Consider the following 27173-nt stretch of genomic DNA (forward strand, 5'->3'; position numbering starts at 1 on the left):
GAGAGCTCAATGCTAAGACTTTAGTCAGCCAAGGAGTTGTCAGGCCACTCACGAGGATAACAGATCTATTTCATTGATCAAAAGTTTACCATTTATGCTAATAGGGCTTACAGTATTTGGATGAACAGTGAAACTGACACTTTTTTGTTTGGATTACCATAAAATATGGATCTTTGGATTCTGGGAGATGAACCTCAGTGACTTTAATGACCCTCTTACTTCCTTCTATAATGCCAGCTGGAGGTTCCCCTTTGTGGTATTGAGTGAAATGTCTCAACAACTGTGAGATTAAAATGTTCCACATAATGTCAAGTCTGGATGAACCACCTTCACTTTGTGGAAGCTGTGTCTTTAAATCTCGCACCCCCATCATCGGTTTTATGGTAAATGCATACAAAAATCATATTTCCATCAGCGTCTATTGTATTTTGTATTTAGTGTTGATTTAGTAATTGTTAACACGGCGACACAGAAAACTTAGATAATGAGAAGTGTAAACATTATACACCTCCTACACATTCGGATGTTGGCATAGTTGCTGCTAGTGTCTTTGATATTTTGTATTTAGCTCCAGTCACCACTTACATTGTGTGACAATAGTATTATATTGCGCTTCTATAGCCTCTGAGAGCTGATATTATGTAATTGGTGCACACTCTGTATTTTTCTATTTGCTTACACATCTCTAAGCAATCACATAAAGGGGAACATTTGTGTTATCAAACAATATAGGACAGATAAGTCAGCCAGAAAGTTGACCCAGAAACTGCTTTGCTGGGCCAAGCAGTTAACTAAAACACTGTAAGGAATTTCCAGAGACCTACCTTCAGTATTTACTTTTAGTCAGACTCAAAAACCCACATTCAAGATGATTTCTGTTGAATTGACCTTTCTTGAAAAGCTGTAGGAGGTTCATGCCCCTTGCTGCGATTGACATAACTTGTGCTGTAGTGTGGATTTTCCAAAAACTCCAGGGAGGTAGTGAGGTGAATGTTGTCAAGGCAGAAAGTCATAAAAGATAAAACATTTTAAAAATGAGACCCAGACTGACAAATAGTTGCATTTCAGCCAGCCAGACACAAAGGCTGTTTCTCTCCACAGCAATCGCCTGGAAACATGGCTGACTAATCACACATTAACACTTTTACCAACCCTACCAGACAGCCACCCAGTAAGGCAGCCAGAGACCACACGGACTCGGGGAGGTGAGAACAGCCTTTAGTGCTTCTGCACTTTTCCAGAGAAATGAGGGCAACGCCACTAATTCAGAGCTCAGAAACGCCAACCTCAAGAAGCCCAGAGGGGAGATTTAGGCTAGAGGAAAGGCGATAGTTTAAGGTTATGGGGAGAGGATGACAAAGACCAGCGTGGCTGTGTCCCTGAGCTAATGGTACAAGGAGTGGGTAAAGATCACGTGTGAGTCGGGAAGATACTGTAGGTGAGAGGAACAGAAGAGGAGGGTTGTAGCAGTGGTGGCAATAAAGCCTGTGGTTGTTCTGACTGTAGTGTGATTAACAATGGGGTCACAAACAGAGGCCGCAACTCGAAACACAAAAGTGTACCAACATTCACGGACGCACACGCAAACAAATGCACACAAACACACTCACACATGCTCCCAGAGGCCTTCCCTGCCTCACAGCCTGACACTATTTGGCACCAGCCATTTAAGAGAAGACGAAACACACCTCAAGACAGCTCATATTGGCTGAGATAAATTGCCGCTGCTACTGTGAGGTCAAGTAACAGGATGGGCGTGCCTACAGGAACCTGCTAAGGGTGTTTCTCAACCTGTGAATTGGGACCAAAGTAGGTGTAATGCTTTTATTTTATTTTATTTTTTTTCATAGTTGTATTTCACCATGTGCAATGAGCCAGAGGTTCATTGGACTTAATCTATGTACTGTGCACTCTTCGGGATGGCAATTTTCTTTTTTTGCATTTTAATATTTTCTGTTGAATCTATAGTCAGATTCAACATCAGTGCAGTTGCATTTGTGTTTCTATCTTTATGCACGACGCAATCAGAGCACCAAAGAAACTACAATACAATTGCAGTTCCCTGCAACATTATTCAGTTTAAAGCCCCAATTCTGTTTCTGTGTTATCATTCAGCCTGTAATGGAACTGTTACTTCTAGTGCAATGATTTCTGTCTGATAGCACTATTAGTTTGCTGGAGAAACAATCATTGCATTCTGCTGTGAAAATGAAATCACTTTCTTTATTGCTCTTGGAAAATGATTTTACACACTGTCCTAATCTCATTGTGGTAGATGTGATGGTGTCCTGGAGTAGGTTATTTTCAAACCTGCAAACCAGATATCAATGAGCAAAACAGGGTAAGTAGAAAACAATTATACCGGTGTCAAAGAGTAGAATCTGTAAAGGCGCGTGTGCTGCATAATGGGAAAGAGTTGCTGAGGGCTGACATATTAGAATAATAAACACATATAAATGGAGGAGAAAGGTAGAAACTATTATTTACTGCATCTTTGTGGTTAGTAACTGGTCAGTGTGTATACCTAATGCTTTGGCTACAACCGACGCTCCTTGGCTGAGAAATCCCAGAAGGATCCTTTACAAGTCAGTTTCACTTTCTTGCTAAGAATTAGGTGGCAACATTGACACCACTCTCAAGTGTTTACCCACTGCTTCTAGTCTTTATGCTCTATTAGGCTTAGCGGTGCCACTGACTCTTGCTTCATAGATAGCATGTTCTTCTTATCTAACTGTAAATAAGAAAGCAATTCAGCAAACCTTTCTATGTGTTAGAGCAATTTCTATAAAGCATATGAAATGTGAGTGAAAAAGCTTTTAGCCAAGTAAATGGTTAACTGTTCAGGTGTTGTTCACCAAGACCTTGATGTGCTCATTTGACCTTAAGTTCATTAAACATTTTGCACACATCGGAGACAAAAGCTCTGAAATGCTTGGAAATGTCTAAATTGAACATGCACTGCATTAATATAGATATTCATTGTCAGAGAGTTATAGTACGACGACAGTAAACGACAGTAAAAATGCACCAAGAATAAATGAATAATTCACAGGAGCTTTACAGCAATGGTCAGAGAAAGCTGTTTCTGTCTGCTGGGTGGTAATTTTCTGCAGAAATTAGATAAATTTTTTTGCATATCAAATCTTTCTCTCTGGTAAGCTGACTCATATTATTTATGTAAATACCCCCCCCCCCCACCACCACCAGAAGTCTGAATCTGCCCCGATGTGAACATAGGAGCGGTTGACATATGGGGAAAAAAGGAAGGTTTGTAAAGGAAGGGCAAGCTTGCAGTGTCTCTCTCTGTTTGCTTTCCTCAGGCTTTGAGGTCATTAATCATAACGGTCAAATCTACAGCAAAACAATTGAGCAAAGGAAAACAGACACAGGGAGAGGAGGGGTGAGGAAGGGGTGAAGGTGAGAGAGAGGGAGAGGTGGAAAGCTGTGGTGAGAAGGAAGAGAGGGGAGTTGTTGGGTGAAGGAGTAAAGGAGGAGAAAAAAATTTTGAGATAGATTGAGGCTTGAGAAAGTAAAGGGGCAAGCAACTGACGCACTTGACACCAGACTCCTGTTTGCATAGCAGAAATGCAAATACATGAAAGGGAGAGAGATAGAGAGGGAAAGAGAGAGCGAGGGAGGGAGAAAATAAAGTGGGAGAGATGCTATAAATAGCTTTGCGTTTGCGTAAAGCCAAACCAATGTCAGTTTGATGCAGGAAGTGCACCACAGTCGCAGAGGTTAGAGAACAACTGTTGACTGGAACGCAGCATATCAGAAACACAGAGCTTTCAAAAAAGGATCATTATATCGATAAAGAATCACAATCAATATATTGTGATATCTTGAAGCTATCAGTTCTATCCATTCGTTAGGGTGCAGCTTTGCCTCATAAAATTAGATTTTAAAACTTTTTTTTTTTTTTTTCAATGCAGGAAAAACCTTTAGAAGCTCTGAGGCCAAACTGTATGTTTGGATATGCTGTTTTTTAAACCGAGCCTCGTGGATGAACCTGAACAGGTGTTACTGTCCCCAGAGCATTCAGTTTTTATTCTGAGACAAACTTACAGCAGACTTTAGTCTGCACCAATTCTCTGACTTGTTAAAGGCTTCAAACTTTTATCTTTGCCACCAACTTATATAAAATAAAAATTTGGAATATATATTCATCTTTCTCTGTGCTTTAGCTGCGCTGTGACTTTAACATTCCTTTTCACTCTCTCAAGTTTTGGTTTATTCATAACTTTAATGTACTCATAAAAAATCACGCCTAACTTGTCTCTTTATATCATTTTTATATCTTGCCTTGATGCCTTTTATGCAGTAAAATGTTTCGTCTTTTGAATTGTTGTTAAATTTGAGTTCTTGTTTTTACTAAATCTGTGCTCAATACTGATTCAATTCTTTATCTGTTTATTTATCTAATTATATCTTTGCATATCCTGAACTGCGCTGAGCTTGTGTTCATATGTTCTAAATGTGTAGTCTAATAGTAAAACTGATATTTAATCAGTCAAGGAAGCGTGAGGGTCAGGGTTCAGTTTTATCCATAGACAGGTCCTAATGTGTGGTGTCCTGTTTGTGCCTGGCTGTTTAATTGGCCCACTTAGATATCCATTTAAAATTTAGTGTTTCCATTTCGAAGTGAAAGAGTTACATATTGTTTTATGATCAAATAAAACCAAATCAAACCAATAACTAAACCTTACAGCTTTTTTTCTCTCTCAGCACCAAACGGCTGAACCAGACGTGCTGCCAGAAATGGCGATCGCTGCTCCTATTTGACTTGAGTTTAATCTCGCTGTGTGGAACTCATTGGGATGGACGAGGCATGTATTAAATGTGGATATGAAATCTGATCAATACACAATCCACTCGCTAAGGTCAGTAATGGGATGAAACATCCTTACGTGAAAAAGGGAATTTTTAGATCTGTTCTGTGTCAATACTCCATATTTCTGTTACAGAGGTTATTTTGCATTCTGCGCTATAAGACCGCTAACCTGCCGTGATCTACACGAGAGGCTTTTCTCATAAGGTTGCTGTGAGCCCAGCTGTGCTTTACTGTATGTACTGAATACTAAATCACGCAATCATTCTGCAGCCAGGGATGTTTAAGATTTAAAGCAAGATGAGGTGGGAGAGAAAGGGAGAGAAAAGAACTTAACCCTTTTCCAAGGCTCCTTTCATAGTTACAGTGTGCGCCTCCCTAGCTTTTCACCCCAGCGTAACTAATCTCATGTCAGTCAAATGGAGAGAGGCAGCAGTCAAAATACCTGCGTCAGGACTGTGGTCATTACAACAGTCAATGGCTCGATGGCAAGCACGCACACATACATACATAGGCATAACCAAAGCAGAGGGAGAATGGGGGATGGTGTGCTGCAAAGGACGTATGGAATGTCTGTGTGTATGTGGAAATCTGCTGCTGCATGTGTATTTCACTTTTATGCATTCCTTATGTACGTGTGCGTATATACAACTTACATTATGCTCATAGCTCTAAGTGTGGATACATCGCATGCATGCCTACATGCTTGTGTAATGTATCCCATCCAATAATACACACATTGATCCCAGAGATAAAGATAACAAAGTTAGACCTTCCATAATATTTATTTTCCCATAACAGACTTGCTCAGCCACGCCCAGTCGTATAACTCCATGCAGATGAAATATGGTCTTCATTACATTTAAACCTCAACACACAGAAACTAGTGAGAAGAAACAGGATTGCCCTTCTTTCTCGACTGAAAGAGCACGAAATGAATTGGAGCAGCTGAGATTTTTTACATTACCATGACAAATACGGCGAAATGGGGAGAAAGGGGGAGAGAGAGAGGGAGGGAGACGCATGACGACAGAGAGAAAAGGGCAGATCAGACAGAAAAGACCAAATTGTGTGAAAAAGGAAAAAAAAAAAAAAAAACACATCAGCTCAATTTGTGTTTGACTGTAAGCTGTGAGCTGAGAGGAGAAATAAAATAAGGCATTTAGCTGGAGATCATGTTAAACCATGCAAGTGAATGAGTCCCCAGAGAAGAGTGTTCCCTCTCTCGCTTATGATGGACTTAATTGCCTCTATCAGTGTTAAGATATAACATTCATCTTAGGTTTATTGCCCGGCTTTATGGTCCTGTCCGTCACACTGAAGGGTTTCAAGAGGAGGGCCACACCTCGAATGGCACCTTAAAATAATGAGACAGATTACAAAGTAAAAAGAGAGCGAGAGAGAGAGAGGAAAAAAAAGGGAGCATCGTTTATGTTTGGAAAATGAGAGCATTTTACAAGAACTGTGGATGAGCAGATCTGGTATGTGAGCGAGCTGCTGAAGCAGAGCGGTTTGGATGGTATGCTGGATGGATTACTCTTCGGTTTCTGGGTCTTTCAAAATGAATGGTCCGTCGGGCTAAAGACACACACATCTCCCCCACCTCTGACCCCCGAAAGCTGTGGGTAGGTGTAGGGTTTCAGATGGCCACACAATCGTACCATTGTGCTCCTGTTAACACAATGAAAACAAAGCTAACACATTGCTGACATTCAACTCCCCCCGTCCTGTCTAACCTTGACTTCCAACCAAACTCAGGTGGAACACAGGAATGGATAAACGAGTGATACAGAAATCTGGAAAGGATTCAAAAACTGTGATGTAAAGATAAACGCTGCAACTTTTTTTGTTGGTCGAATGAGCTAAATTAATACAATCCAGCATGAAATAAAAGCTTAAAATGCTACTAGCGAACGTGACATTGACGTATCATTTTATTTCTTGAAGATGCGGATCTGATGTCCTAAAACATGCTGCTTCCCATCACATGAGGGCTTGAAAACCTGGCCTGTGTGTTCCATTAAATCTATTAAATTCACTTGCATTATATCATAGTGCTTACCACACAATAGGGGCCTTTCAAGGGCAGTCCCAGAGGAAGCCAACAAAGGGCCCTCTCATTCAGGGACTAGTCAAGTAATTCAGAATGAGCCAAACACAATTTTTCTGTGTGTGGATCTTCTTCTCTGACCAGACCCACACTTGGCAATTTCACCAAGTCAAGAGAGAGACTGTCAGAATAGAAGAAGAAAGAGGAAGGAGTGCTGTGTGATACCTGTCTTTTTTTGTTTGTTTTTCTTCTTCCTCTTCTTCTTCGTCTTTTTTTTTTTTTTTTTTGACCTCACAAGGGCCGTATTTAAAAAGACGCACGCGATGTTCTTACCTGAAATAATGATACGGAAAGAGCACACACATAGAAAGAAATGCCAGGCAGTGATTTGAGGGCAAATGAGGGATGATTATGTGATGAATGCCCTTATTTGCATATATCACAATCCCAACACCTCCAACAACACAGAGGCTGCGCGGTTGTGTTTGTGGGTTTATCAAACTCTCATCACCACACACATAACAGTCAGTACTGAACAGGTCACATCAACCCTGAACTGTGTCCGTGTCAAGGTTTTTAAAATTCAGCTCCGTAGATATAGGCTGTAGAGAGCAATCTATGTCATGGTCAGGATTCACATTTGCACAAAATAAATTATAATTTAAGTGGTTATTTGAAAGTTTTGCAGTCGGCACATAGCTAAAATTAGGGTTTGTTGCTTTGTACTTACCAGTGCAGAGGAAACTTACTTTACATACCTTTAGTCACCAAGAATTATCTCCATCAGTGCACAGAAATGTTCGCTCCTTTTGTCTACCAATCTGAACTGTTATCGTGACTTTCCCATCGTGGCTCCCTGTAGCCTTCAATCTGTGCTAAAGATGTGGCACTGAGGGCATTTTAAAACCTTTTGTGTAATAATGCATCTTTTTTTTTTTTTTTTTTTTAAGCGAAAGGGACAAAGATTCGCTGGTTCCAGCTTTTTAAATGTGAGGAGCTTTTCACTGTCATGTTTACAAGCCGTATGACACCGCCATCAATTAGGCTTCTGACAAAATTTAATGAGCCATTTTCATGTTTTGTTGCAGAAAAGTGACTAATGAATGACGCTCGAGAAATATTGTCGATACTTTGGTCAAAAATAATCATGAGTTGCGACTCTAATTTCACGTGTCTGTGGCATTTTAAATTAGGAGCAGATCATTTCTATAATGAAGCCAAAAACTCTGCCTGCCATTCCCCCAATCAACATGACTGTCTTTCACGGTGATGCACAGCTCCATTTGTAGGAATTTTACAAAAATACCAAACCTTTTCTACTAAAATGACTAATTTAGTGGAGGTGCTTCAATACTGTCTGGTTAAGAATTTATTTTGGACCAATTTAGATTTTATAAAAATGCTCCCTGTTTTATATTTGTGCAAACAATAATGTTTATTACTTTCTCCATCACAATTTCTACCCCTTGCTTCAGTGTGCAGTGGGACAGCACACAGCAGCTTCAGCTATTGGAGAACTGCTCTCCCAAGAAACCAACCTGGTGTGCACAAGTACAGTAATTTAAAAACACACAATTCAGCACCACTGGGAGTAAAAAGCCATATTTCTGTATTTGGGACTTCCCCATGTATTTAAATCTAAATGCAGTATCCAGCACCCTCTACTTCTGTCAATAAGGCTCAAAATAATTCACTGTTTCATTCATTGCCATGCTGACTACACATCTAGCCACTGCCACTTGCATTCAGGCAGAATTTTCTATTACCAATCTAATTGCACATTCCACCCTGACAAGAGCTCATTAAACCTTAATTATACACATGTTGTTTTCTACAAACATCTCCATTTGGGTCTCTCTGCCTTGTAATTGTTCAGCAGGGACAACCAGTTGAGAATTTGCAGATTGGGAATGAATAAGAGCAAGTAAGAGAGAGAGGAAAAGGGAAAAGAGAGGGAGAGAAAGAAAGAGGGAGAGGGTGGGGAGAGAAAGAGGAAAAAAAATGCCAGAGAGAAGGAGAAGAGTGTCTGGAAGTAGGTCATGCCTCTCCATAAACAAGGCATGGTTTCTAAAATAATATACCCATCCAGTGGAAGTAATGCCAAACAACTGAGTGAATGTGGAGCTCATGTAATATTTACAGAGCACTAATACATAGATGGCAGGTCTTTTTCTCAGCATCCCCCCCTCCTCACCCCCTCCCAAAGCCAGAGGTTTCTTTTTTTTTTTTTTTTTTTGTTCCTCTTAACATTTGAATTTCAAAGAAAGCCAACTACATTGATATATCTGGCAGGGTGGGGAGATTGGGGTGGGGTGGGGTGGGGTGGGGGTGTTGATTTTGAGTTTCCCTTACTTTCTTTCTCCCCCCTATCCCCCTCCCTTGCCTCTCTTGTCTGTTCCTATAGCCCTCTGTCTTCTTCTCTCTCCCTCTCTCCTCTTCCTCTCCCCATCGCTCTCTCCACATTGGCTTTGGCTGTGATGTTTTTTCACACATTTGTTACATTTTCGCGAGGGAAAGCGGGCCTTAATCCAGACTCTTTGAGGCATGGACGATGATATTACTGTGGAGAATCGGCCTTTTAAAGACTTCTTTAAACTCCAGCTGGTGCTGTAAGGTCACCAAGCACTTGTTCGACGTCTGGCCCAGCATGATGCTTCTGGGCTCAGGACTAACTGGCTGTGTCGACTGTAGGCCAGGCTTTCTAGGCTTTAGACAGTGCCTGGCAAAGCTTCTACAAGAGGGAAAAGGCTATAAAGGGAAAACACTTCAGCATGTTTGCAGGTCCAAGTCCTCTGAGAAAAATAGTGTCTGCTGATTATTATGTTTGATATGCGGGAGAATTGCAGTAACCTGCCTGGTTTGCCAACTGAAGAAGGGACGAGTGTGAACGGATGCATATTCGTAGACAGTGTGCTCACAGTATGTGCAGTTGAACTTGCCCAGAGCAGGATTGAGAATATTGGGGTTTACAAAAATATAAGAATAGATTAAAAAAAGGCAATTGTGATATTTTATTCCACTACTGTTTATTTTTTCATCTTAGAGTACAGCTATCGGTGGCTACATAAAAAAAAAAAAAAAAAACCCAATAACGGCCACTGCCAATTGCGTATTCCGGCTACACTACATTCCAACTTATTCAACAATATGATTTGGTACACGTTTCATATTTAGGGGATTTCAGTTAAGAAAATCAAATTACAAATGAAGAAAAATGAACTTCAGAAAACCTTTGTTCTTTGTTCAATGGTTGTTTAGGAATCTCTAACTATTTTGATAAAGTAAAGTTCAACAGCCAAACATCTGGCACTGGTCCCATGTTTTTACTCCAACTTTTGGTTTTGGACTTTTGGTGTCATCACTTCCAAAACTATCCATACCAAGCACCTCTGTCATCGCCGGGAACCCTCTCAACCCGGTGACACCTCCTGTATGCTTCACTTCCCTGATAGCCACACACAGCAGCAGCACAAACTCAAATGAACACACTGCCATGAAATCACTTCCTTTTTTGCCATTATCTTGGCAATGTTATTTGATTGATTGATTTATTTATTTACAATATGTGCTTGTGTTGTGTCTCTGTTTTGTTTGTTTGTTCGGTGGGTTAGTTAAGATATTCCATTCTTAGCACAATTACAGTGGAACATCCTCCAGTTCTCACCAACATCAAACACACTCACTGTGGAGTGTGATGTGAGCCATGTCAACATAAACAAACATGACATATTAAACAGGAAAATGAGTCACTCTTATTACCCCACCAAAATAAATCTGGAAAACACTAATTATAACAACCTGTGCCTGATCCTGACTGATTAACCCCTGCTCTCTGGCTGTTGGCGTATGTTTCTATCTACAGTATACATATATGTGTGTGTCTGGTTGTGTTTGTGTGTATGTGTGTCTGTCACATTCTTCTCCTGCTGCTGCCTTAATAGGCAGTCTCTTAGATATTCGCTACAGAATAGCACTCATGCAATATTAATATCACACCAAAATATGGAAGCTGGAGCCCCCACTCCATCGTTCACTCCCTCCATAATTGACTATGCAAGGATCCAAATCAGCTTGGAAAAAGAGAGAACGACAGACAGAGAGAAAAAGCAGAGGGAGAAATAGAGAGACAGACAGGAGATACCGAGGGAAAGAGGAGTCTTGAAACGATCTTGTCATCTAAGCGCTACAGCAGATTCTGAACCTTCACCCTATGTATCACTGTCAAGGCGGTGGAGCTAAAACAACAACAACAGCTACAATGTTAGCTCAAACAGTTTGACTCCCTGCAAAGAACACACCGACGCTCATCCAACCTGAGCCAAGACAAACCTCCAATCCGGCAACTTTGAGAGTCGCAGCGCATCATCCAAAAACCACATTTCATTATTTCATTTCATCATGCAGATGATGATGCAGACTGATGACAAAACCGAGTTTACCCATTAAGCATTGCTCGACTACCAAACATTGCTAGAGTTATAATAGTCTAAGAGGGTCTCCTGAACTTTGCACAGTTCTTTTGCAAGCGTTGGAAATGTGGATGAAATGTACAGGTTTGAGTGTTCGCTACCGGCTCGTTGTTTGGTTAAACCTCTGCTGAGGTGTCATTGGCTGATGTTGGTTACGGTCAGTTACTGTATAGATATTTATTCCTGAAAGGGTACAGTTCCTTTAGAATAAAGCATAAAAATACAGAGGAAATGGCAAATCCTTACACGTCATGAATGTAAAATAATGATTTTTGTTTTTTGATGGAGTTATTGTTTGCGTTGTGTTTCTTGAAAAAAACAAAACAAAAAACAAAACAGCATTGACTTCTCAGTCAAGTCTCTTCACTAAAAACCACTTGTAAACAAATGAGCCATAATGTGAGCGTTGGAGGTGCCAATTGGTGAGCCCAGGCTAGCTGTTTCCATATGCTTTATGCTAAGCTATGCTAACTGCCACCTGGCACCAGCTTGATGTTTTTCAAAGCTGTTTCAGTAAGAAGTTGATGTCTTATGCACTTGCCCTCACAAGCTGCACTTGTGAGTTAGAGATTTGTGTAAATTCCCATTGTTAGGAAGAATTACTATGCAACATAGACACACACAAACATTTGTATATATGCAAAGGAGCCCTGGAGGGGTCAGGTCCTCTGCACCGAGTTTAGAAAATGAACTGTAGGCATTTAGAGCCATAATAGGTGTTGAAAGAAAGAAAAGGAAAAAGGTTGCGGGGGCAGAGCTGGTGGCTGGGAGGAGGGGGGAAGTGGGCAGCGCACCTTGACAGGAAACATAGAGGTGAGGAGCAGGAATCGGAGGTTAGTTTGACAGAGAGTGCGTGTGTGTGTCGGGGGGGGGGGTGTGTGCTGCGGAAGTGCCATGCCCACTTTTAACTGAACCGAGGGTGGTGAGTGTTGTGGGGGGGGGCATAGATAGAGATCAGGGTAAAATAAAAGGGGTGTGCAGGGGAAGGAAGAGGGGAGGAAGGAGAGGATGGGTGGGAGGGAGAAGAGAGGGGAGGTGTGGGCCCTACTGCACCTTGACACTTGCTCTTGCCGCAGCACCTGATAAGTGCAATGGAAAAACGTCTGGTTTCCTCCTGCATGTTAAGTGGTTTATGTTCTCCTCCTCTTCATGCAGCCTGTAGCTACAGTCTGCTACTGTACAGAAGCTGCAGCCAGGTAATAACAGACAAAAGGAAGTTACAGAAAACCATAGAGGTGAGGGAGAAAACAGCGCATTTTGTCCCATTTAATATATTCCAATCTGTGCAAGAGATATAATCTTTAAGTGGTTGTAGAATGAAGCAACAACTACAGGATTTAGAAATGCTCTTTTCCTTCCATTAGTAGTTATCCATCACTTTTATACTGGCACTTGTGATTTTATAAACAATGTCCGGATTGTATTTAGATACTGGGTTGAATTTGCACGATGCAGGATCAGATGAAAGTGGATATATATCTTTAACTGCCACACGCATGTCCTGACAAGGAACTCATTCCCATGATTTGTAAGTGGGTCTCTCCACCGAACGGCATTAATATTCACTTTAGATAACATATGATTCCAGGCCCTGGGAGAGGATGGGTCTCTTAGAAATGCTTTGTTAGCACTCTCCCCCTTGATAAATGATTTAGGACATGTGGCCTGAGACATCAATACAATCTCTGTTGTAATTAAAAAAGGTGCGCACCAACAATATTATGCAGCTTTTGCTTTGTCTGTCTCTCTTACTCTGTCACTCCCTCACTCACTCACTCTTCCTCTCATTGAGCCCGGGAGCAGTGAAGAGATAATTCAAAAAGCACTTGCATGAAGTGAGACATGAAAAAGGGAGACATATGAAATTAAATTCTCTCTTTTTTGCTCTATTGTTCTTTAACTTTTCTCTCCTTTGTTACATAAATGCATAAAAGCAAGGCAAAGCGAGATTCTAATTATGATTTCACAATAATGAAAGATTTCATTTTTTATTTAAAGAAAAAAAAATGAAAGAGAGGTTTCACAAACAAATTAGAGCAACTGTTCCAGCACTTTGTCAAAGTCAAAAAGCTCCGAGTTCTACATCGCCAAACTTCAGTGAACTTTATCTTTTTCCTTTTCCAAACTCCTGCATGAAAAATTAAATACCTCAAATTTTTTATTTTGTTGTTCCGAAAACAATAGTTTTTCTATGAAAAAATATTTGAAGCGTTTGCACTTAATCCACTTTAAACCAAAAGAGGTCAGAAGCAGATAACTTGTATTCAAAAAGCTGCAACAGAAAAGCAGCTAGCAGGCAGTTAGTCGGACTATCTGGTGCAGCGGCGGTGTGCTTCAGTGAGCAGCTACCAGGAAGATACCAAACAAACCACAGAGTCAGATGGGTGCTTGTGGTGGCCAGTGATGGTTTAGGGATCAGGACCGAGCCGGTCTCTCAAGGTGAGTGTGTGAGCAGCCCCAGTGGTGAGCAGTAGCAGCAGTAAATGTGGCGGTGGCGGGGGAGGATGGCATGTAGGGTTAAAGAATTTAGAGAGAAGCCATTGTTGCTGTAGGTGGTGTCATGATTTAAATCCTGATATTGCTGAACACATTTATCTATTGTTCCCCTGCATAAGCTTACTCTCACAGAAAGTCATCTTTACTATTGGGCAGTGAAAATTTAGCAAAAAAAGAACATGTCCACACTGCTTCTAAAATATCGCTCTAATCCCTGTGTGGACTGCCTTACCCTGCAGATAGGAAGAGGGACTTTAGTGGCAAGATTAAATATGGTATTTTGGTAAATGGTCGAATGGAGGGGGACACCAGGGGGGGTGAGAGAGGAAGGGTGAGGGCGAGATGGGGGAGGGGTGTTTGGAGAGGTGATTCTTACCCCAGTAGAGGGCAGCCTCTTGCCGTCAGGGTTTGGGCGCATGGGCAGGGAACTGTAGAGCCTCACACCTCGATCTGGAGCACCGTATCTGCTCTGGAGGGGGGAAAAGAGAGAGATGAAAGATTTTAAGTGTATTGTCTTTACTTTCAAGAACAATTAACGTGGCGGAAAACACCTCAAATCCTCTGATTAAAAACACAAAGGGAGACATGATTTAATTAAGTTCTTTTTTTTTTTTTTTCTGACCATCATTTTGTCTAAAATAGTTTGTTTCGTACGTTTCCACCACGTCACAGAGTGTACACATTGGCTGCCACGTTAAATCGTATCACCTCATGGTGATGTACCACACATTATAACCGGATAAGGTTGGCTCATCAGCGGCACTAATGGAACTAAGCTCTTGTGTTTGGGAGCCAGGGTTCCCGAGCTCTGCTGTAGCCCACCGACTCCAGCTTTCTCTGCATTACACAGCTGACAATTACACTGCTGCGTGCTCCCCGGGCCTCCTTGCAGTTCCTCATGCGTTTTTCAGCAGTGTAATGCAACCCAAAGGAGTGATGGCAAAGCCCTCTGTGGTTGGGAAGCTAATGACTCGCAACAAGTGGTCCCTGCCAAGGAAAGACAGGATGGCGCAGTGGGGTTCACACGGTGGTCCAGAGTCACAGCAGGGGCACATTACAGGATTCTCCTCAAATCCCACCTTCTCTGTCTCACCTTTCGTCGTTATCGCTCTCAGCTACGCTCGTCTCACTTTACCTGTGATTTCTGAGCTTTGCATGTCAATTGTGTCATCTGATTTGTCCAACAGTGCAAACTTATTGTGTATTAATTTTAACCAATGGAGTGAGCTGCTTCCTTTTGTCCCTGGGGATGGACAGGCTATTTTAGCTTTGAACACTGCCTGCTGTGAAATAAATGCTGCAGCTGGCCATGTAGAAACTGGCAATAAAAGAAAGAGAGAGAGAAAAAAAACCAAACCAACATGAATTTATATTTGGAGATAACTATAGCTGCTGCCTGCTATGCATGGTGCTGAATGTCTTTGCCACACTTGAGCCGTGCAGTCTGCTAATGAGGACAAATACTCCATTATCTTTCTCTCACGCTATCTTTCCTTTGGTTGCTCTGCTTTGTCCCACCTTCTTCTCTTTAACATTCTTTCTGTCAGGTCAAACACACACACACATGCACACAAATACATTCAAGGGCAGGGCTTCATATTGCCACGGTGTGAGACGTGCATTGTTTAAGTATGTTTAACAGGCCAGTGAGAAAATATCCCAGGAACCAACCAAAACCAGCCCTGCCTTTCATTTCCATCCAGTCACCTGGTACAAGCAAATATGTATCCAGCACACCAATGAGCCCAGCGGGGCTTCAAGATTTTACAGTAGAATTTCCATAAACACAGTCTGCAAAGGTGTGTTTATGGAAATTCTTAATGCACAGTGATTGCTATGCAGTGAAAGCCACAAAGCGATGTATGCAGAAGCTTATGTAACATATCATGCATGAAAGTTATTCAAGACAGAGCAGGCTCAAAGAGTATGATTTATAACCTATGATCAGCATCCTATGCAGGGTAGTGAAATGTACGTATTAACAGTATGCTGATCTCTAATGGCGTGGGCCTGTCGCTGACTGTACACAGTGTAGGCTGTCCCCTGAGGCGGGGTGAGCGTACTTGCTGTGTAAGGTTTTGATTTCCTGTGCACGTTATGAAAGGTGAAAACGGATGAGTACACAGCAGTGGCCATATTGCCAATACGGTTTGCATAGTGATTACAGAGCGCTCATCAAAAAGATCTTTCATTTACACCTTTCCTGCAACACTCCGACGACCCACGACTGATAAAGCAGCAAAGCATATTCCGAGTTCAAAATTTACATGGATTCATTTCTCTGTGAGCTTCAGAAATAAATCGGTGTCGTTTTTAACAGTATTTATTAGACCTGACAGCAACACTACTCGGTATGTTTTGGCTTTCACATCTTCTAGCCAAAGATTTTCCTTTCTTTCTTCACGGCACAGCTACTGTGCACTAACTGCATCTCTCACTGGAGACTTTTTCTTTCGTGGCTTTTTAGGTAGCTTGCCAGCATCGCAGTTAAATGAATGCCTTGCAGAATAGCTGCTTTAGCCAGCAAAGGAGCCACAGTAAGTGAATGTTTGATATTTTTCCAGTGTGCCAGGCTAATCTGGCCCTGTGGCATGCCATTACGGGGCTAATAACAGCTGTCTGCAGCCTGGAGGGGACACAAGAAGGCCTGGCTGCGCTAACTGGCCCTGACAGACTCATTAGGAGTGCTGGCACCCAGAACAGCAAGAGCCAAACTCCTCAGATTTCCTCACTGGCTCACAACAGTTTGCAAGTTCAAGAAGCATTGTTCTCCTCACTTGTTCTCTGACACCTTTCTTTTGTTTTCTAGTCCTAGCTTCAGACGCTCTCACCCTCGTCACCTCTCCTTCACTCGCTGGCTGGCTTTGGGTTTCTGTGATATTCCCACCAAACCCAGATGGTGCCAACACTTTAGCATCTCTGCTTGACACCATTTTTTTTTTTTTTTTTTTCAATCTGAGACACCCACACGCTCTATCTGACCAAAAATAGTGCTGTAGCAAAGGAGTTCATTTGTTTGCTGATGTTGCCCTCATCGTTTCAGAAATCAGTTAAAGCAAAAATAATCAGATACATAAACAAATTGCTCGCTCAGTTTGTACTTAACTTTGGTGTGGAGCCACAGGAAGATGCTGCACCACACCAGGAAGAGACTGGCATCCTCTGAACTTTGTATCAGTTACTGTGGCTGGGCCTGTTTGAGGACAAGAGGGACTTCCCCCAGGCAGACAGCAAAAGCAAACATTGTCCTGTCGCTTGGTCAGAACGAGCCAATCAGCAAGGGCAGATCAGGCAGACAATAAACACAAAGACCCAATCCTGGCTGTCTGGATCTGGAACCATTAACAATAGGGGGAGGGATGGGGATAGGAAGTCGGGCTGTTATGTGCTTCTCTTGCACGACTCCTGCCATGTGAAAAACATTTATGCTCATGAACAAATTTACGAGATACTCGTTGCACTGACGTGTGGCAGTTTCACGTTATGTCTGATAAATCATGCTGAAAAAGTACATTCGCAAGAACAAGTCCAGCACCCCATTTTTAAAACTACAATGTGTCATTCAATCCTGGCCAATTTAAATGTTTCGGATTCTTTTGGTTATGATTAATGTGGAGCACAATATTATTTTTTTAAATTATTAATTAAAATTAATTAATAATTAAATCATATTTAACTATTGGTCTCACACATCATTTCCTTTTACTTCCATCTTCAGTAGTACAGTTGAGTCTGTTGTCCATCTAAATCACACCTTTTCTAATCTAGTGTTGTGTTGTCACAGTATCAGCTGATATATTTTCTGATTTCATTCACAATGATCAATTAGCAAAAAACTCATCAGTCTCAGGAATGACTCACTGACTCATTAAACATGAGAGTTGGCTTTGCCTTTTTATAGGCTGGGCTGGCGGGGCACTGTAAAGCCAAAGGCACAGCTGTGGGGGTATAGTTACCTGTAATGTTAGCTGTTGCATGTTATATTATTTACGCAGATCTGGACTTAATGGAACACATGTGTGTGTCTGTAGACGACATTCTTCCCAGATTAGCTGAAAGGCCTGGACACATCAAACTCCACCAATGGGAGGAATGCAAGGCCTAGACTGGCTTATGTGGAAACCCTATCACTCATCTATGGTCCATAGCGCACACACATACACGTGCACGGTCATGAATGTGCACACGAACTGTATTTATACATGATGGAGACAGTGCCCCACACTGTATGTACAGTATGCACTCAACAACACATCCACATTAGCGTTGGAGGATCAATACACAGCTCTTAGTGCTGCTGCTGTTATTTTACCTTATAAAACACATTATCCTGTCAATTCTGTTGCATAAACCTGTTATATAATATGGTTTTGATTCTGAGCTGCAGTGGTCTGACAGTCATAGCAGAGTATGAATCACTTTGTCTGTTCTTTTTTTTTTTTTTAAGAGATTTTAGTCTGAGACAAAAGTTGTTGCAGTGTGCAACATTGGTTTGTGGCCTGCATTGTGATGAATCATTTTACTTTGTGAATTTATCATAGTGTGTGATATTATTTAATGTAACAATAGGTGTTACTGAAATTGTTTCCATTGCTCTGCACATGTCTGAGTTTGGTCTTGTTGTGGATTAAGAGTTTTGATTTGGTGTGTGCTACAACAGTTTTATTAAAACTAATTTTACATTACAGGGACTTTGAATTCTGTGACATCCACCATATTTCCGCCTCTTTCTGTGGGCTGTAGTGTATAAAACTTGACGACATTGACATTTAAGTGTTCATTTCAAAGGGAAGCGCCGACTGTAACTATACAATTTGCCAGAAACCATAAGGTAGGAATAGAAAGGAATATGCATTAACAAATGGCTCAAGGTCCCAGTAGAAAAATGTGTTTGGAGTGCATTGTGGAGCCAGCACTTGTTTAATATAATGAATCAATACCACACATTGATTACATTATGCCGCAAGCAACAGACCTGAATTGCAAAAATGTATTGATGCTTATTGTACAGGTCTATGTACTTCATTTGGAATTGTTTAGATATTTCTGGCACGGCGATGGATTTGTTATATTTCATTTGATCGTTTTTGATAAATGTATTATGTTGATTCAAATATACATCCAGTGAGAGACACACACAGATGAGTTGTGTGTGTCTGTGTGAAGGTATCAATTGAGGTCTAAGCAGCTCGGCCAGGCCATGCACCCGGGGGCCACCTGCCTCAGGCCAATACTGACACTACAGCTACTGATCACACCGTTGGGAACATCCAGCCAACACTAACATTTGAGCTGAGGCTATTTATAGCTGACCACAGGTTGACTCTTTGTCCATTTCCAGCGTAAACACAGGAATCTGTATACATTGCCAGAATCCCGATTGTGCTTCTTCTTGATTATAAAATAATAATAAAACGTAAATTCTGTTTGTTGGCCAGAAAACAGAAAGTGACCAGCTGAAGTCAGTAACACTGACTTACTGGATCACCGTTTAATGGGTTTAAAGGAAGTAACCAAGGCGGCGCTCAGTCATTTCAGAGACGTTGCCACGGCACAACGAGCAAGACAAAAATTCATTTGTGCTTTCATCTCATTAAGATGAGACTACTTCTATTCACTGATACATTGAGAGGTCGCAACTTATCAAGAAGCCTGCTCTCAAAGACAAAGAAGAGAGGCCACATTGCTCAAGTCGCACTACACCAGCTCCTTGTATCTCCTACAATTGATTTTAAAGTCCTTTAACTTGTATACAAAGCTCTCAGGGGCTTAGAACCAGCCTCCATCACAGATTTGCTGTCGCTTTAGGTTCTTTCACCAGCCCGCAGATCCTCCACTGCTGGCTTTCTAGCAACCCAAAACCCCAACAGTGCAGCTTTCTTTTTTAACTCTGCTCCCAAAGTGTGGAGCAGCGTATCCAAGAAGATAATAGAGAGACATGCTCTGATATCTTTAAGTGACACTTTGTCCAATCTGTGTGTTTCACATGATTTCCTGCATACCATTACTTTTACATATCATGACTTTTTCTGCATTTAAATAGCCTTTTCTATTAGCTGACAATGAATGTGTGAATTTGCTGATCTTGCAGATGCCTTTTTTTCCCCCAAAACTACACTAAGCAGTCCCAAGGACTTGTCGTATAACCTGTTGTGTAGAAATGACAATAAATCAATTCATTTTATTATTACATTTAACTAAATACAGGTTTGTCGTCATATTATATGTCACATTTAGATTTATCTTCTGCTGTTGGCTTGTCCCTTCTTGCTTTTTTTTTTTTTTTTTTTTTTATCACTCCTCGCTGCACCGACACCCTTCCTCTTGCTGCTCTATCTTGTGTTTATATTCCTCCAGTAGTTTCTGTTGTTCCACTAGATCATGATTTAAACTGGAACACAATATATTAGCTGGAAATTCTCAAGCTGAACCTTTAACATTGCCCTCTCTCTTTCCTTTCCTCTTTCTCTGCCTCCCAATCTGCATATACCAATCTACATTTATGAGTGTATGACACTTTTTTTTTTTTTTTTCAATTAATCTCCATTCTCACTTCAGTCTACTGGTATTTGAAAAAAATGTGTTAAATGCAAATACACCCTCATGTTGTTTAACACCTAAAGCGTACAGTGGAAATTATAGGTGCAAGGTCGCATTTGCCTTTTGATTGTGGTTGTTTCTAATGGGGAAAATGGAGGTTTTGTATGCCATCCAACTTCGTGCACAGTTTTCGAACTTATGTGACACCTTGCTGCTCTGCTCTCTCCTCCCAGTCGCTCTTTCTTGTTCTTTCTAACTTGAATCTGTGACTTTGACTGCAGCTACAGACAGCGCTCACAGAAAGTAGATTCTGTATCTGCTGGAACAACAAATGGAGCTCGGGCTGCATGTTTTCAGGTGCGATGGGAAATTCAACTGTACCCTCTTGAAATTGTACCAAAGCTAGGATGCTAAGTACAGTCGGGACAAGTGCAGATTATTGAGTGGATTGAATGCTGCGTTTCTGAACTCTCCACACAGGAAAGAGGAAGTTATAAATGTAATTAGAGATTTGTTTGCTCCAGTCAACTGCAGTTTGTTGTAGGATTCATCACAGGGCAAAATTAAAGACTAAACCGCTTCAGTTCAAATGAAAGGAAAAGCAATCAAGCTTCATCTGTAGGGAAGTTGAATGTAGGAGACAAGCAATCAGTTGATGAATTATGTCTCTTATTTACATGAAAGGCCATTTTAAAGATGCAACAAAGACCTCCATAATACTACAGTTCTTACCGAGGACAACATTCACTGCAATAACTCCCGATGATGGGAAATTTACTCGCTCTCTTTCCTGTCACCTTCTCTCTCACACAGACACACATCTGCCCTTCGTATTCCACCTGACACAAAAGGAAAGGAGATGGAGCACATTAATTAAGTGCAGCCAGTGCCCTTGCTCTCTCTGATACAAAGGGGGAAAAGAAACTTTTCATTTTCATTTATCTTTTTTTTTTTTTTTTTTTTTTTTTTTGAGCCCCTCATCTTTTTTTATGAGGACGTTTCCTGAAGCCAAAACAACATGGTGTTACAACAACACAACTTACAACCAGCAACTGACAAGAAGAGCCAGCACCTCTGCTGTGTGCTGGCCACAGCTCGTGTGTTATAGGCAGAAAACAGATGGTTGGAGGAAGATTTAGCAAATATAAAAACTGGGGATTTTCTCTTTCTGTTCTTCCAGTTGAGACGCAGGCAAAAGCTAGATTATTTTAATACAGGCAGACGCTGAGGAGAATAATTCCTTAACAAATTGGGGATTGCTGCGGAGAGCAGAGACTCCCGAATGTCAGACTGCATCTGTCATTTGATTTAATGAGAAATTCTGTGCCTGTAGTATAACTGTCCTCTTTCCCTCGAACAAAACTTAGTATACATATTTTAAGTAATGCAGTAACAGTGATTTTAAAACACAGAAAGATGTGCAGTAATAAAAAACAAAAAACAGAGTAACAGTTGAATGGGCAGCAATTTAGATAATCCACTTATGCAAAAAGAAAAAGAAGCCAAATATTTTGTGATTCCAGGTTGTGAAATTTGCCTCTGTTATATTCCTGGAAATTGAGTGTTAATTAGACCCCCAAAAAAAGTGCTTGGGCTCGAGGAAATCATGATGAGAGTATTTTACTGTTTATTCACACCTTAGACAGCAGGCAACCCATGAGTGGATAACACAATAATAGCTAGCTGCTGCCCCGAAGGAGTGCCACGAGCGTCAAAACATCTTGCGTTATTGTTTTGTAACGAGACAGTGAGATCTCCTGTTTGCATCTGTGTTCGTATGAAGAAAGCCAGTTAAATATGACAGCAGGCAAAGCAAGAACATTTATTTATTCACCACATACAGGAATACAGTCAAGTATCGTTTGAAACGGCACCAAATTTAAAGTCCGGGTCAGTACAGAAAAACGCCTCATGCCTTGGAAGTTTGGATGCATTTGGCTCAGAGAACAGCACCACTTCTACATCATCTGAGCTGTACAGGAAGCTGCTTTCTATATTGAGCAATCTTGCACAGTAAGTCAGCTTTAGGAACACATTTAGAAGTTCACTCTCACATTTGAGGGAAAGAGAGAGAGAGGATAGAAGAAGACAATGCAGCATGGAGAGTTGGTGAGAGAGAGGGAGATGGGAGATGGAGATAGAGTGATAGAGGGAGAGAGTTAGTTGAGAGTTGATATGCTGACTACAGGCAGTTGATTTGGTTTCAGAGAGCATTGTTACGGTGCTTTGAATTAATGCCTCCCAAAGAGTCCAATTGTGATTCTTGGGCTGTGCTGACAGAATATTTGACAGCCCAGGGTGAGCTGCTGATCTCAGCTGAATCCTCTGTTCTCTCTCTCTCTCTGTCTCTCTCTGTCGGTGTGTGTGTGTGTGTGTGTGTGTGTGTTTGCGTGCACCCTGTGAAAATATGGTTGATACCCAGCACATTTATACACCTACACATGCTCAGATACAGTAAATGTGGACGTTTGAAAACACTTTCATGATGACAGTGAACACACGCCCACACGCACACGCCCACACACACAAGCACACCCACGCACACACACACACACACACACAAAGACAGAGTGGACGGTGTGTGATACTGACAGTAAAATGAATCAGCACATACATTAAATCATAAATGACGGTGATCTAAGCGTGACCACACATAGACACAAACTACCTCACTATGCAAACAACCCTCAGCTAAATTCAGTACATTCAATCCATCAAGATAAAACAGTTTGACCAAGTGTTTTTTTTTTTTTCTTTTTTCTTTTGTTCTCCCGGCAGGAAACATGTTGTCCCTCTGGGTTGCTGAATAAATAAAAAACACAGAAAGGCCTGATGCTTCATTACAGTGATGGGAAGGAAAAAAAAAAGAAAAGATGCTCTACAAAACAAGCCCACTTTACAGAGCTAGTCCTTTCAGCAGGACATCGTGAAAAATCTTTTTGTGAAAAAGGGAACTAACAAACCTCCCAGAACAGTTAAATGCATTTATCGTGTTAATGTCTTGTGCATCCATTAAAGGATTGCTGCTGTAAAAAAGCAAAAAAGAAATTTAAAGGTGCTACGGACAAAAGCTGTTCTTACCTGTGTTTAAAATGTCACCAATAAACTGCAGATAAAACTAAACACTATTAATTCCTCACCCTGAGAAAGACACATCTCACTGTATATGATATCCTGCTGTACTGCCTGTATACAGAGTGTGGCTCATTTATTTGACATGTTGTCTGTCACCCTCACTTTGCAGAGCTTGATAATGATGCCACTGAATATAAAGAGATTTCAGATTTGCAGTGGTTAATTGTACACAGCAACCACGAACAGACTCAAATTTGGAAGGCACATTAACTGACTTAGTTGGGGCACGATTCCCTGAAATTTTAAAAATGAACATTAGCTGCAGCCCAGAGGTTCAGATGTCATGCCATTTTAATGGTCAGCTAATTTGAGACTCTGACAAGTCTTGAAACTTCATTTTTGCTGTTCGACTTGAGGTATTTTGCAATGCAAAATGATTCAAATTCTAACTCAATGTATGAACCCCCCCCACCCCTCAGATGAGTCAGACGTAGGTATTTATAGTTTACATGAAGTGCCCTTCCTTCTCCCCAAGTGAAACTGTCTTTTTGCTAATTCAAGAACTGTTGTCACCACAGTGTCATGAAAGTTTAGCATCAGTGTGATTAGATGGTGTTTTTTTAGTTTGTTTTGATCTTTTTTGAATTTTGAGATGTCAGTGTTTTTCAGAGATTCCCAGAGTGAAAGAAAAAAAAAAAATCACAAATCCGGCCTTGAGCCTGAGATACCCTCTTATGTGGATCATTTTTGACAAATCCACTTTTTCAGAATCAGGACTTTATTAAAAGTAACTGTACAGGGAAGATGAAAAACAATGAGCAGAGCAGGAGGAAGAGGCATGTAATTGTAATGCAAGTGTTGACTGGGTTGGTAGCATACTTCTTCTCTTCCACTTCTCTTTACCTCCTCCATCCCTTCTCTCTCTCTCCATCTCGAGTGCTGTGCCTCACCCTAATTAGAAATTCCCCCTCCGACCAACTGAAATTGAATTGCACATCATTTGCATAATGATAGCTCACCGGGCTGACGGCCGATTTACCATGAGATGAAATGTAGCAATCACTTAAGAGAGTGACCATGAGGGAGTGTGGGTGAGAGTGAGAGAGAGGGAGAGAGAGAGAAGGAGGCTGAAATGGGATCACAAAGACCGAGTGAGCACAAAAATCAGAGAGAGAGGGTGAAACAGAAAAATCCGACAGGTATTTAGGTTATTGTCTCACACTGTAATATCGCTGGAAGGAAGGCCGTGTCCTCAATATGACAGCAACTGGACACAACAAGGACACGTTAGGACACTTATGTAACATTGTTCGTACTGTCAATGCAAGCTCTGGCTACCGTATAGCATATTTCACACCGGGCTGCTGTTCCGTCGAAGAACGGCCGGAGTTCTGTATTCCTGAGACCTTAAACAATTTTTTCCCTCCCACTTGTGTATCATTCCAAATTTCAATTTCCCCTTTTTTTTATTGTAGAGTGGGACACAGATGACGCTTTCTGTCAGTGTCTACAGGTTGGTCTTTCCTTTTCATGACCTACTCCATCAACAGTTTGGCGGTGATTTAAGTCTTGCAAGGAAACATTCACCACGCTTAACCAGCAGCTGTTTAGGACACTTTTGTTTTTCCAACTGATTAAAAGTTAGCAAACAACCGAACCTCATTAGGAAATGAAGCTTATGTGTTTTGCTCTCAGATAATACCTCAAAACGATTATTGAATGTCTCTGAACTCCATTGTTGCTGTAAATGTTTTGCTGTGCTATTTTTAGTCTCTTGACTAAAAGCCAGGGCAGGTTGTGACTTTGTTGCTTTCAACAAGATCAACACTGGGAACTCCTGCACCACCCACACTTTATAAGAAGTGGTCAGATTTTCAAGTTGTCAGTGAACGCCCTGCCAGCTCAACAGCTGCCATGCCGTGCGCAAATGACTGTAATCAATGATATGATAATCATCGAGGTTTCTCGCCTCTTCTGGGGCATCAATAAGTGAATTCCATTTTCTGATTTGTAAGGCATTTCTGATAAATATTGGGTCGCTGATGTCACGTAGCCACTGGCAAACTGAGTACCACTTTGTGATCAGGGAGATGTGTGAAAATGGCAATGATGGAGCGCAGAGTCAAGGCTAAAGCAACCTCTAGCCTACAATCTTAACAAAGCCACGAAGGGTTCTTTCTATGAAAACTTATCCACGTGAGTAAGTGGCCTGATGGAAGAGGTGTGGAGGTCACATTTGTTTCTAATATTCAGAGTTATATGTTGGGCTATCAGGTTGGAAGCTCTGCCCAGAGACTGATAAGGCTACTGTTTATTGTTTGACTTCCACTCTCCAACCTGAGCAACCTCAGACTCTCACACACGGTACTTTCCACTATTTAGCCAGTACCTCAGTGTGTGTAGTTGTTTGTGTGAGTGTGTGCATGCGTGGTTTATACAGTCTGTGTGTGGGTTAACGTGCAAGAGCTGTCGTTTGTGCGATCTTCCATCTTGACCTAATTAAAAAGTCCTGTCGATACTCAATAACTGACAAGTCATCAGAAAAACACACCCGCAGAAATGGTAGAGCACGCAGACACGTCATTCGGTGCACAAATCATTTATTCGCCTTTTCAGTCTCCTCCTCCTCTGTCCATCTCTGCATAAGTGATCAGTGATCACATGTCGCATGTTAAAGTCAGCCGGCCCAGACAGGAGGGAGTTAAGTCCCTTATCTCTCCTCCCCAGAAGAAATTCCTACTAGAGGCCTCGCTCTGCTGGTTTCCTGCCTTCTTGCCCAATGCCCTATTTTTACTCATCTGGGCTCTAGAATACTAGGGGCAGCTTTTTCCTTGTCACTAACATATTTCCTGCCATTCTCACTCTGACATTTCTCCCCCCTGCATGCTTCGCTCAAATCGTTCCCCCTCTTTATGGGTCATAACCTTTCAGTCGGGGCAGTTCATATTCAAATGTACCTGCCCATGCCGGAACTGCTGTGAGCTCATCCATCTTTTCGGTTGGCCTTTTTTTTTTTTTTTTTTTTTTTTGGTTCTCGTCTTTTTTTTTTTTTTTTTACATAAGCTTTCACTGGGTGTTAATTTGAAATCTTTCTGAGTGCTGTCAAGAAACAATCAGGTCCACTCTGTGCCACGCTGTGTCAGGCTGAATGACTTCAGTGTGTGATGGCTCATCCATAAAACCAGAAATGTTTGAGGCTTGAAATAAAAACATAGTATAGATGGGTATGAGTATTCTTGGGTTTTTTTTTTTTTCTATAAAAGGACAAATTTGAACATAAACGTGTGATTTCTCTTGAGCTTCTATTTTCTTTCCCAGCAGCTTTGCAAAGACTGTGGTGATTGGCAACGGCTTGTAGCTGGAAATCTAAATTTTGATTTGGAGACTGTCTCAAAGTCCATTCACTTGGACTGGAGGAAATGTAAACTGTTTTGGTACTGCAGCTATTGTGCATATTTTCCATTTTACAAAAGCATAAGGGTTTGTTTTGTTTTTTAATGTCAGTGTTGATCCTCTCAGAGGGTATTTCCACATCAGCTGTTGACCGACCAATTCGATTGTTGGATCCTGATTAGAGTACTTCCTGGTCCTGTTTGGCCTACAGTTGTTAATAGAAGATGTTTTTTTTTTTTCCCAATATATTTTCTGAAAACCTTTACAACACTGTTACTGTTTACCACAGCTGTCCCTTTACTGGAAGCTGGCGACTCACGCC

At 41.3% G+C, this 27173-nt stretch overlaps 1 protein-coding gene across 2 annotated transcripts in view; it reads right to left on the reverse strand.

Annotated features, from left to right (window-relative positions):
- The window catches only part of tox2 (TOX high mobility group box family member 2), an 87253-nt gene that overhangs the window by 42632 nt on the left and 17448 nt on the right, over positions 1-27173 (reverse strand). For both annotated transcript variants that reach the window (XM_029503262.1, XM_029503263.1), the window contains exon 2: positions 14220-14312. In XM_029503262.1, coding sequence (XP_029359122.1) covers positions 14220-14312 — 93 coding nt within the window. The remainder of the gene's footprint in view (positions 1-14219; positions 14313-27173) is intronic.

Source organism: Echeneis naucrates, chromosome 5 (assembly GCF_900963305.1).
Source record: "Echeneis naucrates chromosome 5, fEcheNa1.1, whole genome shotgun sequence".
Classification (NCBI taxonomy): Eukaryota; Metazoa; Chordata; class Actinopteri; order Carangiformes; family Echeneidae; genus Echeneis; species Echeneis naucrates.